The sequence below is a fragment of the Coregonus clupeaformis genome, chromosome 4 (assembly GCF_020615455.1).
Source record: "Coregonus clupeaformis isolate EN_2021a chromosome 4, ASM2061545v1, whole genome shotgun sequence".
In the NCBI taxonomy this organism is placed as follows: domain Eukaryota; kingdom Metazoa; phylum Chordata; class Actinopteri; order Salmoniformes; family Salmonidae; genus Coregonus; species Coregonus clupeaformis.
Genome location: NC_059195.1, coordinates 8755103 through 8774312, shown reverse-complemented (window position 1 = coordinate 8774312; position 19210 = coordinate 8755103). Strand labels below are relative to the sequence as shown.

The 19210-nt window shown below is 45.3% G+C and overlaps 1 protein-coding gene across 3 annotated transcripts in view; it reads left to right on the top strand.

The window, feature by feature from the left end:
- The window catches only part of pms1 (PMS1 homolog 1, mismatch repair system component), a 71867-nt gene that overhangs the window by 30721 nt on the left and 21936 nt on the right, over window positions 1-19210 (top strand). For all 3 annotated transcript variants that reach the window (XM_041864134.1, XM_041864125.1, XM_041864144.1), the window contains exons 10-11: window positions 15800-16276; window positions 17363-17493. In XM_041864134.1, coding sequence (XP_041720068.1) covers window positions 15800-16276; window positions 17363-17493 — 608 coding nt within the window. The remainder of the gene's footprint in view (window positions 1-15799; window positions 16277-17362; window positions 17494-19210) is intronic.

Sequence of the window (19210 nt, the reverse complement as noted above, 5' to 3'; positions counted from 1 at the left end):
ATCCAGAGAAAGATGTGTGTTTTTGTGAATGAATGGGGTTTATGGAGCTAAACTCTGTTATTTTAGTGGATTAAACCAATGTTTGATCATACTGGGATACAAGCAGTAGCTATTGCTTTCAAGCATGTTATAGTACTTTTGCCCTAACCCCTAGCCTTGAGGTGACTCAAAAAGCTTCTGTATTTACAGCAGCTAGAAAACCTCAACACACTGCCACTGATGTTAATTGGCAGGAATGTGGAACAATTCTAAGTGGAAGGTCAAGACTGGATATTTTAACAGTCCTCCACTTCCGTTTTGAGTGATTCACCTCCCACCCCCATCTGGCTACTAGTGGCAGATGTTTTTTATCTTGACGGTTTTAGCACATGTTCTACGCTATGATTTACTGTATGTCACTTAGATTCACTAGAGTAAATTGAATCAAGATTCCATATGTGAATTTAGGATATTTAATTGGTCACAACTGGTGACCCCCTTCAATAAACCTATTTCCATCATGCCCGTAGAGTAATTGGTTCTGAATTGATAAATTAGAAGGGCTTATTCTAAAAGATTAGGGCTTTACGACAAATAATAAGCTGAGTTTGCAAACTGATATACACTGTGTAATTACGTGATAATGCCCGAGAAGCTGGTGTTTGGAGGATATATTGGCATAGGTGTTGTTCGGGCCGAGACGAAGTCGAGGGCCAGCAAACCGTGCCAATATGTGACCGACCGGCTCGATTCGGTCTTATGTAGCAACATTTTTTATTGTGTTTTTTACATTGGATGAAAGTAGAGACTCGGAGCTAGAAAATTGTATATCATACACTACAGTTGCGGAACAATGGGAAAGTAATTCTGCTTTGAAAGTTGATAAACTTGTAACCTCACTTTTGAGAAAATGAACCTTGAAGGTTTTGATAAACCTACTGGAGAGCTCTTCTTTGTCTAAACCCATTCAGCATCGTTCACACCCTCTTAAGCCTTAGCCCCACCCATCTCTTTAAGGATTCACATCTGGGTACTAAACAACCTACCATTTCAAGACTAAAGGCTGGTTTATACTACGGGCGTGTTTGTAAATTCAATCTGGAGTGCCAGAGTGCACTCCGAGCATTGTCAGTTCGTAAATTCAGAGCGTTTTGCTCTCGGAGCGTTCAGAGCGCACGCTGGATGCTCTGGCTGAGGAGTAGGGTTGATCCGAGCGTTCTGACCTAACAACAGCAGTCAAGCACCCAAACTAACTGGCTAACGTTGGCTAGCTTGCTAGCTACTTCCAGACTCAAATGAGAGAACAGCTCACTGACCATTTTACTCGCCCTATCAGAGCTGGTTAGGCTGTTTTTGTTATCCAGAGCGTTGGTAACTGTGCTGCGGGCAACAATTTAATGACGCATTTTTGCCAACATTTACTGACACCGGCCATATTCAACGGGTGTTGAGCGTTCGTAAATTCGTCAGTTATTCCGCGAATTTACAAGCCACGTCTATCGACAGCTGTCACAATGACATCATGAACATTCTATTGAAATGGTTACTTGCATAGTGGAGTCTTTTGTTTAGACATGTAACTAGCTAGCTAAACAATGAACCATAATCCCAACTCATAACGTTACTACCCTGCATGAATCTGCAAGTAGCTAACCAACCAGGTTCAATGTTGGCTAGGTAGCTAACATTAGGCTATAACTAGCAATGCAAATGGCTCTGAGATATGAATAATATTACTATACAGATCATACACGTAACTTTAGCTAGCGAGCCAGCCAGCTAACGTTAGCTAGATAGCTAACAGTACGCTTTAACTTGAAATGAAAACTATTTTCTGACAAAATTAGAAACGTGTAATATCTGAAAATTTAGCTAGCTAGACTATCTTACCCAATGGACGCTTCTACCTCTCTGCCATGGTTGCCCTTAGTTTGAAGATGTAATCCGGAGACGGGTGTTTTATACAATAGCCTTCTGTGTGTTCTCTTTTCGACTCTCTCTGCATATTTGCAATCAAACGCCAGAATTTTCTCCATCTCCTTAGCTATCATACTTTAATTCCACTGGGCATTCCACTGATTTCAAAACTTGGTCCTCCAGAAAGTGGAGAGCAACACTTTTGCAGTTCTACTATGTGATATCTTTCAAAAAAGTCGCATTAGAAAGAATTACCTACACATACTGACCAGCTCATGTTATAGACCAGGGGTGTCAAACTCATTTTAGCTCAGGGGCCACATGGAGGAAAATCTATTCCCAAGTGGGCCGGACCGGAAAAATCATGGTATATATAACTTAAAAACAACAACTTCAGATTGTTTTCTTTGTTTTAATACGATCAACATACAACATAAAGCTGGAGCCTGAGGACAGTGTGTCCAAAATAGTACAAGCACAACATCACTATTAATCATAAAACACGTCAAGTTTATTTGAAAATTCTAAAGAAAAAGAACACACAAACACACAATGCCTCAGTGATTAACAGAACTGTTTCACAGATCACAGAACTATATCAGGGTGTCATTTCTCAGGCAGAAATGTAGATAAAAATAATGAAATCCTGTTCCCCAAACAAGTGCAAGAACCACAGAGTCAAGAATAGGTTAAATATACAAATAAAATAAAATCAATTAAAAACAATAGCACAACATCACTATTAATCATAAAACACCTCAAGTTATTTGAAAGTTCTGAGGACAAAGAACACACAAACACACAATCCCTCAGTGATTCACAGAAGTATATCACAGATCACAGAACTATATCAGGGTGTCATTTCTCAGGCAGAAATGTAGATAAAAAGAATGAAATCCTGTTCCCCAAACAAGTGCAAGAACCACAGAGTCAAGAATAGGTTAAATATACAAATAAAATAAAATCAATTAAAAACAATAGCACATCAACATAAAAACATATAAACATAAATCTGAAAGCGTTGCTCAAACACCCGTAACAGTCCCGTTATTTTATCTTTGAACCGCTTCATGTCTGCCACATGTTGGGTCGCGCACACATTTTCCAGACAGGGGAAGTGAGCTGCATCACCACCGGCAAGTTGCGTCTCCCACAATGACAGCTTCAACTTGAAAGAACGTATGCTGTCATAATACTGCGTGACAACTTTGTTGCGCCCTTGCAGCTGTTTGTTCAAGTTCTATATCGTGGAGCTCCGCCCCATAGGGGAGCTCTGCTCCTAATGGTTTACCCTCTGCCCTAAGGCAGCAGCAGCCTGAGACAAAATTATGCACACACCTACAGCCAATAGGAGTACAGGTGTCCCTATAAGAGGGGGTGCCTCCCCTCAATCAGCCTCCCTTTTTCTTCAGCGACTGGATGACTAGACTGAAGAGCCAAGAAGAGACGAAGCACGAAGACTCAGGACGAAAACACCGTTGATATTCCAGTCATCAACGTTGTCTAAATGAGCACACCGGGAAAATTTCCACCCCCAAAAGCTCTTTTCAGAGCTCAGTGCAGATGCACTTCCATGGCGGCCGGTGACCACCACGACTTATGTTTCGTGTGTTTGGGATCCCAGCATGCCAAGGAAGGCGTCTGCAGTCCCCCGAATTGCGCCTCCTGCGCCCTCCTTTCTTTAAAGGAGAGGAAGCAGCGTTGGGCGTTTTTTCAGGGAGGACATCCCCCTTGAGGATGTGTTGTCGATACTAGCCTCTGCTTCAGAGGCGTCGTCCGACGGCGCAGACTCGGGGGAAGATGGTGATTTTGAGGAAGGGTCTGGCATTCCAATGGAACAGTCGGACCCCGTCCCTCATACTTTCAAGCCCCCCTTTCCTTTGGAGAGCGAGAGGGCTTGTAGTCCCTATAGCGACGGGGATACGAGCTCTGAGAGATCAGAAGCTCTCTCTTTCGCTGCAGCCTCTCTGAGAGCGGATTTTCCGGTTCTCATTGAGAGAGCTGCTCAACGGCTGGCAATAGAGCTGCCCCCTCTTCCCTCCGCACCGGAGGTTGATATGATGGAGGGCGGTCCTTATTCCAGGCCAAGGAAGGCGGCAGAGCCAGTGGCTCCTGCCATGCCTTCTTTGGCTAGGTACATTGGAGGCTCGTGGGAGGCACCTTTAGCGGCGCGTTCGCCTGTAAAAGCGTATCTCCCATTCACGAGAGTGGAAGGAAGGCTTCAGGGTCAGGGAATCCCCAGGTTAGAGAGCGCCATGGCGGCGTATCTCGTACCGGGTTCGAGCCCTTGGCCCTCTTCCAAGAAGGCCACGTTGCCATCCCAGAAGGACCGACTCACAGCGTCGCTGTTAGAGAAGTCTTTTGGGTTGGGAGCCCAAGCTGTAGCAGCAGCTAACAACATTGCCCTCTTGGCAGCCTCTCTGTCCCGTTTAACCACGGGTAAGACAGAGATGGCACCGGAGGAGGTGGAGGAGGCGTCCAGAATTTCTGGCGCCATACTCCACCTTACACAGGCGTCCGCAGTCTGCGCGGGGAGATCCATGGCCACTTCGGTGGTCGGGGAACGACACCTCTGGTTGTCTTTGACTTCCATGAAAGAGGCAGACAGGACGTCTCTCTTGAACGCCCCCCTCTCTGACGACGGCCTCTTTGGGGTCGCAGTCAAAGAGGCGACGGAGCGTTTTTCGAAGTTGGAGGAGGAGAAGAAGCAGTTGGCCAAGCACCTGCCGTTGGCAGGACGACTCGGCCCCCCTCCTCCCCAAAGGCCATCTACCTCCGCCCCTCTAAGTAGACCGGGATCTACGACGAGGCGGCGTAATCGGCGTCATCCGGCGGCCACGAGCAGCAAGGGAGCGGGCTCGGCCCTCCCAGCAGCTACGGTAGCCCCACTACAGCCGGCGAGGGAGGTGACGAGGACGCCGACCTGGCCCTCCAAGGGGAGGCAAGAGGAGGCGTACGTGACGGGACGCGGGGAGAGGATGGAGGACGCATCGATGGTGTCGAACGCGCCCACTGTTCCCCCCACCCTTCGGTTGAAGGGACGGGTGCTGATGTAAATGCTTTTGTTGATGTGTTTAATAAAGAGTTGGCTCCACCTGACTTTGTCAAAAAAGAGCCTATTTTCCATAATACGTCCGAGAGCGTTCAAATCTCACCCTCTCTTCCTTACCACTCTAAGAGCCGTTCAGCCCACCGAGGGTGCGTTGCTGAACAGGCACTAAGAGTAGGTATCCAGAAGACCTCAATCAGGTCGTCACATCACACTTCACGTATAAGAAGTGCTTTACATAGAAGGCAGTAGTCCCGGTCAGATTCTGACATGAGGACGCAGCCGCTATTTGGGGATGGCGCACTAGTACAGACTAAGGTCTCCACTAGTACGAGCCAGACCCATGCTGCGTTCACGGAGGGCCCGATTACCGCGGTCACCAAGGTGCCCAGAGTATCGGGCGCCCCCAGGCATTGTAACACAGCAGCTATCTGGGGACGGCGCATTATCGCAGACCAAGGTCTCGGTTAATGCGATTCAGACCCATGCTACGTTCACGGAGGGCAGGATTACTAGCGTTATGGGTATAACCAAAGTATCAGCTCCCCTGACAGAACGAGCCAGTACTCACCACACTGAGCGTGAATCAACCCACCAGGGGTGCAGAGTTGAACACACACAGAAGGTGAAAGTTAAGAAGGTATCAAGGCACCGCCTTGTTTTACCTCATAGAGACCTCATACTACAGACTTCTAGGAGTACTGTAGTGAAGGGCTCTGATAGCGAATTGCAGTCACCTAAGATGACGCAATCGCTTGCTGGGGATGGTGCCCTGCCGCAGGCTGTGGCCTCGGTCAGTGCAATTCAGACCCGCGATGCGTTCAAGGAGGGCAGGAATACGACGGTTACGGGTTTAACCGACGTCCCTACTCCTCTTTCTTTCTCAGAACGCATTTCCTCTCCCTTTCACGGGAGGCCCACCTTGGGCTGTTCCACCACTTCAATGTTGGGGAACAGTGGCGGTAAGGGCCATAGAGGAATACAGGTCCTTCCTACTGGATGCACCACAGCTTCGCGCCCAGCCACTTTCTCAGCATTGCTGGCAGTGGCGAAGAAGCTGCACCCTCTCACGCTGGCTAGAACAGACGTTGCAGAAGGGTTATGCTCTCCAATTCCACCGGACCCCACCCCCGTTCAGGGGAGTGGTGGAGACGGTGATGAAAACGCCAGACAAAGTGGCCGCTCTGATGACGGAGATTACGGAACTTTTGGCGAAGGAGGCGGTGACAGTAGTTCCCCGGGAGCAAAGGAACAAAGGGCTATATTCGCCTTATTTCCTAGTGCCCAAAAAGACGGGGGGAGTGAGGCCGATTTTGGATTTACGCATTCTCAACGAGAGCATAACCAAACGGCCCTTCCGAATGCTAACGACAAAACGTCTGCTGGAATGTGTCCAGAGAGGGGACTTTTGTACGAGCATAGACCTAAAGGACGCGTACTTTCATGTGCCGGTTCAGCCGCGTCACAGGAAGTTTCTGCGGTTCGCCTTTCAAGGGGTTGCGTACGAATACACGGGGATGCCATTTGGGTACGCCCTGGCACCTCGCACATTTTCCAAGTGTGTGGAGGCGGCATTGGAACCGTTGCGTCGTCAGGGAATACGGCTACTAGCCTACCTGGACAACCTACTGGTTCTCGCCCCGTCAGCAGAGCTGGCGATCACTCACACAACACAGACAGTGATGCATCTCACAAGTCTGGGGTTCGCTGTGAATTGGAAAAAGAGCGCGCCCTGGCCCACTCATCAGATTGTCTACCTGGGGATACAGCTAGACACTGTGAGGATGAGGGCTCGAATCTCGGACCCCCGAAGGGTAGCCTTGTTGCTAGCCCTAAGGAAGTGTCGTCTGAATCACACGGTGACGGCGCTGTCGATCATGTCACTTTTGGGTCTCATGTCGTCAGCCCACTCTGTGGTTCGGCTGGGACTCCTGCACATGCGCAGGACGCAGCAATGGTTCGCCCAACTAAGACTAGACCCATTGCGTCAATGTCATCGGTTGGTGGTGGTTCCCCTCTCGCTCAGTGCAGACCTAAACTATTGGAGAAACTCGCGCGTTCTCACGCACGGAGTCCCGATAGGAAAGGTGTCCTCTCACATCCCAGTATTCACGGATGCGTCCCTGACGGGATGGGGAGGGACATGTCAGACACAAGCGATAGGAGGTGTGTGGCCTCAATCAGGTCGTCACATCAACCTCCTGGAGTTGGAAACGGTTCGACTGGTTCTGACCCACTTCGCGTCTACCCTTCGGGGTCGCGATGTGCTGGTCTGGTCAGACAACCGGACCACAGTAGCCCACATAAATCGCCAGGGTGGAGTCAGGTCGCCTGCTCTCCATCGGGCGCCAGAGGAATTGTGGCTGTGGGCTCACGAGCACCTTCGCTCATTGAGAGCAGCACACATTCCGGGCTACTTGAACGTAGGAGCAGACCTCATGTCAAGAGGGGGTCCTCGAGACGACGAGTGGTGTCTGCATCCAGACATTGTTCTCCAGATTTGGGAACAATTCGGGAGAGCCGAGGTGGACCTATTCGCGTCACGCGTGAACGCAGCAATGTCCTCTGTGGTTCTCTCTGAGGGAACAGGGACGAACCGCCACTGGGAAGGGACGCCTTTGCGCACCAACCGTGGCCGAGAGTTCTCCTGTATGCATTCCCTCCGCTGTCCTGCATTCTCCCACTGCTAGCCAGGGTGAGGTCAGGGGGCTGTCAGTGATACTGATAGCGCCCGATCGCCCGGGGGCTCTGTGGTTTGCGGAGATGAGTCAGATGTTGATTGCGCCACCTTGGCCAATTCCACATCGACGGGGACGCGTTGTCTCAGGCGGCTGGCACGATAGGGAAATTGCCCATAATCGGCCAACCACTGAAGGCCTGGCTGCTGAGAGGGACAGGCTAGAGCGCCGTGGGTTATCTGATGCAGTGATCAGGACCATACAGGGTTCACGTGCCAGTTCCACTTCTAAGATGTATGCCAGTAGATGGAACGTGTTTTCACGATGGTGTGTCACACAAGGTGTGGACCCCATGAGCTGTCAGGTGGAGAGTATTCTCTCTTTTCTGCAGCTCATGTTTGATAAGCAAAAATCGCCTGCCACGATTAGAGTGTTTGCAGCAGCGATTTCAGCTTGTCATGAGGGTTTTGGCAGAGACAATGTCATAGCGGCTTCTACTGCCCTTTTCAGAGGAACAGGAGTAGAGGATATCTGTAGAGCAGCATCCTGGTCGACGCCGTCTCCATTTATCCGTTTCTATCTCTTAGATATGTCTTCTAATTCTCTGGCTCGATCTGTACTCAGCGTGGCTGAAGGGAGATCTTGAGCAAGAAAGAGAGGAGAAGCAGGACTGTGGACTCAGGTTTCCATCAGGTCCGCTTTGGTTAGGAAGACGTGTTTTTAACAGATGTGTTTTCTAACTCTTTGGCTCGGTCTGTACTCAGCATAGCTGAAGGGAGATCTGGAGCTAGGAAGAGAGGGAAAAGCAGGACTATGGACTGGGTTTCCATCAGGTCCGCTTTGGATAAGAAAACATATTTTGTGACATGAATCCTGACTGACAGGATCAGTACAGTAGAGGCATGCGTTGATTAACAGAATATGAGGTCATCTATCTGCTTGTTCAGTTAGTATGACTCATGTTTTTGTTCCTGCCCACTAATCTCTGGGATTCCATTGAGTGAGTGAGGCGGTCTACCGCGTTCATAATGTAGAGTGACACTTGATGTCATTCCATTAGTGGTCGGTAGTGTTTTCACAGGATATTGAGGCACATCTATCTGCTAGTACAGATTAGTATGGCTTCTATTCTGGTGATCTGCCCACTAGTCATTGGCATTGCCATTGGACTAGGTGGGGCGGGTTTTTAACCGATGACGCGGTATATTGTGACGCCCGTAGGGGTTTTTAGTTGCAGTACTGCGGGACTCGGTTGCAGCCATTGCTAGGCTTGACTTTCTCGTTTCGATGGGAAGTGTTAGGCTCGGCAGGGAGTACATTTTGGGAGCGCTACGCTCCGCCTTAAACCATTAGGAGCAGAGCTCCCCTATGGGGCGGAGCTCCACGATATAGAACGATTAGTTACCTGAGTGTAACTCCAGTTCTATGAGTGGAGCGGAGCCCCATAGGACTTAAGGCCCTGCCGACCCTCTCTAGTCTCGCTGAAGAAAAATATCTCGGGAGGCTGATTGAGGGGAGGCACCCCCTCTTATAGGGACACCTGTACTCCTATTGGCTGTAGGTGTGTGCATAATTTTGTCTCAGGCTGCTGCTGCCTTAGGGCAGAGGGTAAACCATTAGGAGCAGAGCTCCCCTATGGGGCTCCGCTCCACTCATAGAACTGGAGTTACACTCCGGTAACTAATCGTTATTCAGGTGCTCTGTAACATCCACCATAAATGCAAGGTCCTGCATCCATTCTGCGGAATGAAATTCTAACACTGGTTTGCCCTTTTCTTCCATGAACTGTTCAATTTCTTCTCGTAAATCAAAGAAACGCCTCACCACAGCACCTCGGCTTAACCATCTTACCTCAGTGTGGTATGGCAGGCCATAGATGTGGTCTTTCTCTCTGAGAAGGCTGTCAAACTGACAGTGATTCAGGCTTCTGGATCGGATGAAATTAACAGTTTGGATGACCACCTTCATGACGTTATCCATCTTTAATGACTTGCAACACAAAGCCTCCTGGTGCAAAATACAGTGAAAAGTCCAAAAATCACGTCCTCCATTTGCAGATTGCACTTTCTCTCTGAACTTTGTCACAACGCCTGCTTTTTTCCCGATCATTGAGGGCGCACCATCTGTAGCCAGGCTGACAGCGCGGGACCAGTCCACTCCGACCCTGTCCAGCGCGCCGACGAGTGCGGTAAAAATATCAGCTGCTGTCGTTGTATCTGTCATCGGCACCAACTCCACGAACTCCTTGGTGACGGTCAATGTGTCATCAACTCCGTGGATGAAAATGGCCAGTTGTGCAACATCTGTAATGTCCGTGCTTTCATCAATTGCAACCGAAAACGCAATAAATGACTTTACTTTTTGCTTCAACTGGCTGTCCAAATCCACTGAAAGATCGGAAATCCTGTCTGCAACTGTGTTTCTTGTCAGGCTGATATTTGCAAAAGCCTGCCGCTTTTCAGGGCACACAATCTCCGCTGCCTTCATCATGCATGTTTTTACAAATTCACCCTCACTAAATGGTTTTGAAGCCACTGCGATTTCATTAGCAATGAGGTAGCTAGCTTTCACTGCAGCGTCACTGATGTCTCGGCTGTGAGTAAACACAGACTGCTGTTTCTTCAGACCCGCCAACAGTTCATTCACCTTCTCTCATCTCCGCTGTCCTTGAAAGTTTTCATATTTGTCGGCATGAAGACTCACATAGTGGCGACGAAGGTTATATTCTTTCAGCACTGCAACATGCTCTGAACACACCAAACATACAGCTTTCCCATTCAATTCCGTTAATAAATAGGATGACCATTTTTCTTGGAACACTCTGCACTCTGCGTCCACTTTTCTCTTTTTTGACAGAGACATATTGGGGCAATGAGGGTGCCAAAGCACATAATGTTAAAAGTAGAAGCCGTAATAAATATTGCGGGCAAAACAAAGTAGCTCATTGGCTGCACGTGCTTGACCTACTTGCTCTGCCCCGGTATAAACAGTTTGCTTGCTTAACACAATTGCTATTGCGCCATCCAGTGGACGCAATTGGAACAGCAGTTTATTTCATTGAAAAATTGCAGCGCATTTTTATACTTTACAATTATTATTATTATTATTATTTTATTTTTTTAAATCATCTCGCGGGCCGGATTAAACCTGTTTGCGGGCCTGATCCGGCCCGCGGGCCGGACGTTTGACACCCCTGTTATAGACAGACGCGTGCTACATGGCAGACCAATCCAAACTCATCTAATCTCTCACGGGTTACCAACATATTCAAATAATGATTGACATATTTTCATTAACTTTATTTTGATGAATTTATTCATACCATTTCATCCTTCCACAAGATATAGTCCCGACACAAATGTGCATTTGTTTAAGCTGTTTTCTAGTGACATTTATTTGGATACATGGCATAGAAAATGTGCTCTCTCGTCAGGACACTATTGTTCAGAGTAGATAGCCTACAACACAGCAAACACAATCACTTCAAACTGGAGCTGGAAAGACTACAAACTAGCTGCACCTTTTTTTCAATTGACATTTCTTTGAATATATCCATAAAAATGATGCCAGCTGATTCATGATTTCGACTGGCTGAGAAACGCTGCCTGCCTGTTTCTCAGACAGCAAGGTTTATAAAAATCTCAGCTGTTAAATGTTTGTCTAAAATAAATGTGAGATAATGTCTAGATGCTTTTTATAGTGGAGATCAAGTTTAGAAATTGTCTGGCTGGGCTGATGAGACAGTGGATTGCGCATTCAGATGGAACAGAGTAAATAGGCATTTTAACGTCATAGATTTAGCCGGTGGTAACTTGTGGAATAGACACCGGCTGGAATGCGGTTTTAACCAATCAGCATTCAGGATTAGACCCACCCGTTGTATAATGCACAGTAGCTTACAATAACTACCTTTCTGAGCTTGCCCAAATTTGTGGATTTTTCTGAATTCTCAGATTGATAATTTAAAAGGTATATTAGTGTTAAAAAACATTTTCGCACTGATTTGAACAACTACAAAAATCCTAGGAATAAGCATTTTTGAGTGCAGTACTCCTTTTAACATGTTAAAGATGATTTATAACCCAGTGCAGCTTTGTGCTGCATCTAGTGAGGTGAAGTAGGAGGAATCCTGAATGTGATTGCTGACCAGATCTGGGATAACTATAGTTTTAACTCTGCTTTGTGGAAAGTAACTATTTTTTCCAGGCGAACAAATGGTTACTTTGGAGGTGACTACAACTATTTGAATACAGTTCCCAAAAAATTACTTGAATACAGATCTGAGAAAGCAACTCAGGAAGTGACTACTTTTCTGAAACTATTGGATTGGCTGCCTTCAACTAATGGCAGGGCTGTATCTGGAACTGCATGTTGAAGATATAAATAGAATGAATAGAGAACACACAATCTCCTATACTATTCCAATCTGTCTGACAGTCATATTTGATCAACACAATACATTTCTATCTGAACATTGTGTAAATGACCATTCTCCTGAATGTCCGTTGCCCCAGATGTACATAATCAATTCAAACCAATTAACCAATTATATTTTGTACGGATAAGTATAAATAAGTTGTTACGCTCAGCTACTGTATGACTCTTTCAACATGCCACTGAAAAGGTAAAAAGCTGCAATTAATTTTATGATACCTGAAAATACTGCAGAGTAATTAAAAGCCATTTGCAAACAGCAAGTTGGATGCTTAGGAAAAACAACTTAGAACCTTTGTCCATCTGAGGGTAAGTGTTCTTGTTTCAAACACACACTGTCGTCTTTAAAGGGATAGTCTACTCAGAATACAAACTAACATGATTTTCCACATACAGTGGGGAGAACAAGTATTTGATACACTGCCGATTTTGCAGGTTTTCCTACTTACAAAGCATGTAGAGGTCTGTAATTTTTATCATAGGTACACTTCAACTGTGAGAGACGGAATCTAAAACAAAAATCCAGAAAATCACATTGTATGATTTTTAAGTAATTAATTTGCATTTTATTGCATGACATAAGTATTTGATCACCTACCAACCAGTAAGAATTCCGGCTCTCACAGACCTGTTAGTTTTTCTTTAAGAAGCCCTCCTGTTCTCCACTCATTACCTGTATTAACTGCACCTGTTTGAACTCGTTACCTGTATAAAAGACACCTGTCCACACACTCAATCAAACAGACTCCAACCTCTCCACAATGGCCAAGATCAGAGAGCTGTGTAAGGACATCAGGGATAAAATTGTAGACCTGCACAAGGCTGGGATGGGCTACAGGACAATAGGCAAGCAGCTTGGTGAGATGGCAACAACTGTTGGCGCAATTATTAGAAAATGGAAGAAGTTCAAGATGACGGTCAATCACCCTCGGTCTGGGGCTCCATGCAAGATCTCACCTCGTGGGGCATCAATGATCATGAGGAAGGTGAGGGATCAGCCCAGAACTACACAGCAGGACCTGGTCAATGACCTGAAGAGAGCTGGGACCACAGTCTCAAAGAAAACCATTAGTAACACACTACGCCGTCATGGATTAAAATCCTGCAGCGCACGCAAGGTCCCCCTGCTCAAGCCAGCGCATGTCCAGGCCCGTCTGAAGTTTGCCAATGACCATCTGGATGATCCAGAGGAGGAATGGGAGAAGGTCATGTGGTCTGATGAGACAAAAATAGAGCTTTTTGGTCTAAACTCCACTCGCCGTGTTTGGAGGAAGAAGAAGGATGAGTACAACCCCAAGAACACCATCCCAACCATGAAGCATGGAGATGGAAACATCATTCTTTGGGGATGCTTTTCTGCAAAGGGGACAGGACGACTGCACCGTATTGAGGGGAGGATGGATGGGGCCATGTATTGCGAGATCTTGGCCAACAACCTCCTTCCCTCAGTAAGAGCATTGAAGATGGGTCGTGGCTGGGTCTTCCAGCATGACAACGACCCGAAACACACAGCCAGGGCAACTAAGGAGTGGCTCCGTAAGAAGCATCTCAAGGTCCTGGAGTGGCCTAGCCAGTCTCCAGACCTGAACCCAATAGAAAATCTTTGGAGGGAGCTGAAAGTCCGTATTGCCCAGCGACAACCCCCCGAAACCTGAAGGATCTGGAGAAGGTCTGTATGGAGGAGTGGGCCAAAATCCCTGCTGCAGTGTGTGCAAACCTGGTCAAGACCTACAGGAAACGTATGATCTCTGTAATTGCAAACAAAGGTTTCTGTACCAAATATTAAGTTCTGCTTTTTTATGTATCAAATACTTATGTCATGCAATAAAATGCAAATTAATTACTTAAAAATCATACAATGCGATTTTCTGGATTTTTGTTTTAGATTCCGTCTCTCACAGTTGAAGTGTACCTATGATAAAAATTACAGACCTCTGCATGCTTTGTAAGTAGGAAAACCTGCAAAATCGGCAGTGTATCAAATACTTGTTCTCCCCACTGTACTTTGACTGTAGTTGATTCAAGAAGGCAGTTTTGAGATATTTAGTTTCCGTTCGACACTTAATAGACATATTTTGTTACTGTTAGCATTCTCAGTAACACTTAACATTCAACTGTTCTTGTAATAAAATAATGACTTTTGGAGCAATATTGTAGTAGCATGTTACAATACTTTCATAATTGCATAGCAATGAGCTGAGAGTTAACTACTGTACACAAGAGGAATAGGTTCTGTTCCTTATTCCACTTATGTAATAACTCCATTATTATGCAATTATAAAGCAATTTCCAAAGTACTATGTAACACAAATGTTGCTTTTGTAATAATCACAGTTACTACACATGCATAAGAACTTGATGCCAAGTGTTTGTGTATTACCTTATCTCTCACTCATTATGAAAATGTATTTGTTAGTCATTTTGAAGCTGCAAAAGTGGTCTACTCTTAATTCCATTTCCCATGTATTTAAGTCTAGGCTATAGACGGTTGATTGTTTAGCAACAAAACCAACACGTGTGCAACTATGGGGCAAAACAGACTGGGTTGGCTTAGACTGTTGACAACATGTAAACTATATTTTGTCTCCAAATGTTTATTGAAAGCATAAATACTTTTGCACAATGAGCACTCTTTGTCTCTCAAATACATGCTTACCCTTCCCCCAAAAAAGGGCAGTTTTGAAACTGCAGTGAAAGTGCAGTAACTGCAGTCGACTGTGGTATTTTGGATGCAGTAATTGCAGAGTTCACTGCAAAATTACTGCAGTAAAAAATACTGTTCTTTTGGATGCAGTATTTGCAGCATACTGCAGTTATACTGCACTCTAACTGCAATATTTTTTCGTAAGGGTACAGTTGTTGGTTAGATAGCTAGCTAACTTTTGCCATATTAGCAAGAGATGACATCAGTCAAACCACCTCAAAACAAGACGGTATCAATAACAAGATACGAGCTGAAAAATTAGCCGTCTACAATTCGTGGTCCTCTGTAGCTCAGCTGGTAGAGCACGGCGCTTGTAACGCCAAGGGAGTGGGTTCGATCCCCGGGACCACCCATACACAAAAAATTAAAATAATGTATGCACGCATGACTGTAAGTCGCTTTGGATAAAAGCGTCTGCTAAATGGCATATATTATATTATTATATTATAATTCCCCACATGGCAGCTTCTTGTCATTGTTGCTAGCCATCTGACAGTTAAGAATCGTAACCCACGTCTTCTGGCCACATCGATACGCGCGCATCATTTTCGTGACGTTGTCAGCCAAGCCGTCGATATGGGTATACTAAGATTCATATCTAAGAGCCCTCCAAACCATGTGCTTATGATCATATGCAGTATTTAGACTAATTCAACCAACTGTTGTAGTTTCTGGTTCTTCATCAAATATTTGGCAACCATCAAATACGTAATTTTTTTATCAAGTAAGTTGCATATATTCAAATACCTTCAAATATTATTTGGTTTTCTGAGAGTTATTCAAAATACTTTAAAATATAATTTTGTTTTTCTGAGATTTGTATTTGAATGTCAAAGAAAAATAGTTTTAGTTGAAACTCTATATAAACTATATTCGACTAAGTTGGCATTTTCAAATAAACTACAAAATGCAACTATTTTCTGCCCAGGTCTGTTGCTACGTTCTTACAGAGACCTAGAGTAAGATACCTTTGTGATCATGTTGGAGATGATAATACACCATTTCTTAATTGGCTTAATTGATTTCTGGTCCTTGCAGGTATGAGGATAAGGCAAAGAAACACCTGGAACGCTACGACCTCCAGACCAAGCTGGCCTCTGATCGAGGTGTGAGAGAGCCCGAGAGGCGGCTCTGTCTGGGCTCCCCGCTGAGTCGGCCCCAGGGCCAGAAACGCAAGGTCCTGCCTTCTAACCAGCCGGTCCTGGACCAGCTCTTCTTTTCCCAGCCCCAGAAGAAGAGGAGCCCTGTGCCAAAGCCCTCACAACCCCTACCGTTCAGTGTGGTTACCCTCAGGCAGCGGCTTCATCGCCTCTCGTTCCAGAGCAGCCCAAGACCTCAGGGCCTCCGGCTTGTAAACCGCTTGGCCTCTCAAAGCGCCTGGGTCGTTTTATGTGGTAGAAAGATCATGTTGTTAAATCCATTTCGGGTGGAGGAGGCCTTGCTGTTTAAGAGACTTCTGGAGAATAATATACTTCCAGCAGCGAGCCTGCAGAACCCTATACAGTTAACAGATGGGTAACATATCACTCAGATTTCTCACCTAACAGTGAAATGTGAACATTGACACAATCTTGTTCTCAGCTCATAAGTTCAGAATGATTTCATAATGCATTCTATAATCTAGTCATTATGTAACACCTTATGTTACACTTAATTTTACAGCTTGCTATTTACCTGGTACCTGATATACAGTAGTTATAAATGACTGGGTAGAATGGTAATTTTATAATTACACTGAACAAAAATATAAACGCAACATGCAACAATTTCTGCGATTTTACGGAGTTACAGTTCATATAAGGAAATCAGTCAATTGAAATAAATAAATTAGGTCCTAATTTGATCTTGACTGGGCAGGGGCGCAGCCATGGGTTGGCCTTGGCGGGCATAGGCCCACCCACTTGGGAGCCAGTCCCACCCACTGGGGAGCCAGGCCCAGCCAATCAGAATGAGTTTTTCCCCACAAAAAGGCTTCGTTACAGACAAATACTCCTCAGCATCCCGCAGGTGAAGAGCCCGGATGTGGGCTGGCATAGTTACACGTGATCTGCGGTTGTGAGGTCGGTTGGATGTACTGCCAAATTCTCTAAAACGACGTTGGTAGAGAAATTAACCTTAAATTATCTGGCAACAGCTCTGGTGGACATTCCTGCAGTCAGCATGCCAGTTGCACACTCCCTCAACTTGAGACATCTGTGGCATTGTTGTGTGACAAAACTTGTGGCATTTTATTGTCCCCAGCACCTGTGTAATGATCATGCTGTTTAATCAGCTTCTTGATATGCCACACCTTTCAGGTGGATGGATTATCTTGGCAAAGGAGAAATCCTCACTAACAGGGATGTAAACAAATATGTGCACAACATTTGAGAGAAATAAGCTTTTTGTGCGTATGGAACATTTCTGGAATATTTTATTTCAGCTCATGAAACACGGGACCAACACTTTACATGTTGTGTTTATATTTTTGTTCAGTGTACATGATAATTACTTTTTGGATCACTGTGAGATTCATTGAAACAAGTACCACAATGTCCCATGTGGTACCAGGTACAGATTTGGTATCCTTTGTTAATACAATATGTGCTTGTCTTTTTTTAGTATCCTAGGGGGTGCTGAGTATACTCAGGCTCTCTGTACAATGGAGAAGGGAAGTCCTGAGCTGAGAGGAATGGCCATCTTCTCTGATCCCAGGCTTGTGGCCAACGGGTTTCAAATCACACTCACTCCAGGTAGGGTAGAATATTAATTGAAACGATTTTTCATTATCATTTGTATGTAAGTTGACAAATAGCCATATTTAAGTAGAAAATGTCATCTTGAGTTGAAAAAGTCAAATGTAAAACATTCACAACAGTACAGGTGATCCAGCACTGAGCCCTGAGGAACACCTGTTGCTTCCAATAGCTGTGTGGCTAAAATCATTGGGGAAGCCAAGCCAGGAAAAAAATGACAACCTTATGTGTTGTGATAATTGCATTGTGTGTGCGTTAACCTGTTAGTTCATGTGCCTTGCGACCGTGATATATAGGCCTAAAGGCAGAGACAATAAGAAGACAGTGGCAGAAAAAATTCAACCACACCTTTGTTTCATCACAAAACCTGAGAGCGATCTCTGTCAGGTGAAGTCCACAAAGCATATTGCATGTAACAAACAGTTACATGACATACAGCATGGTCAAGCAAGTTAATGATTCTGACATTTTCAGACAATTAAACATCTAATGATTTAGAACCACAGAGTTACATTAATTCGCAACGAAAACAGGAGCTGCCTCCACTATTCCACCACCATTTCAACTTCAAGATTATCAAATCACCTATGCTTAGTCTAATACAGTGACAACTAAATATGTAAGCTAAATATGATGTGGCTGGCCATGGTTCTTATTTCTCTCTCTGTGTGTGTGTGTGTGCAAGTAGAAAAACATGTTGACTCACCCTACTAGTAGAGAAACGTTAATGCCATCCTCTCTTTCATGTTGACGAAAAGGTCTATGACTGTCATACAGTACACACTTTTATTTTTTGATGTCCAAGGCTACCTGGCTAAAATGCTTGCTTGCTAGCCTAACTTTCTTTCATGGGCAACGTTAGCTATCCTTCTTCAACATTAGCCTTTTACATCTATCTACATATTGAACTTCCATCCTCTCAGACCAGGGGCACAATGTATGAATTTACAGTGCATTCGGAAAGTATTCAGACTCCTTATAATATAATAATAATATGCCATTTAGCAGACGCTTTTATCCAAAGCGACTTAGTCATTGACTTTTTCCACATTTTGTTATGTTACGGTCTTATTCTAAAATGGATTAAATAAAACAACTTCTCATCAATCTACGCACAACACCCAATGACAAAGCTAAATCTGTTTTTTATAAATTTTTGCAAGTATTCAGACCCTTTGCTATGAGACTCAATTGAACTCCGGTGTATCCTGTTTCCATTGGTCATCCTTGATGTTTCTACAACTTGATTGGAGTCCACCTGTGGTAAATTCAATTGATTGGACATGATTTGGAAAGGCACACACACCTGTCTATATAAGGTCCCACAGTTGACAGTGCATGTCAGAGCAAAAACCAAGCCATGAGGTCAAAGGAATTGTCCGTAGAGCTCCAAGACAGGATTGTGTCGAGTCATAGATCTGCGGAAGGGTACCAAAAAACTTCTGCAGCATTGACGGTCCCCAAGAACACAGTGGCCTCCATTCTTAAATGGAAGAAGTTTGGATCCACCAAGACTCTTCCTATAGCTGGCCGCCCGGCCAAACTGCGCAATCGGGGGAGAAGGGCCTTGGTCAGGGAGGTGACCAAGAACCCGATGGTCACTCTGACAGAGCTCCACAGTTCCTCTCTGGAGATGGGAGAACCTTCCAGAAGGACAACCATCTCTGCAGCACTCCACCAATCAGGACTTTATGGTAGAGTGGCTAGACGGAAG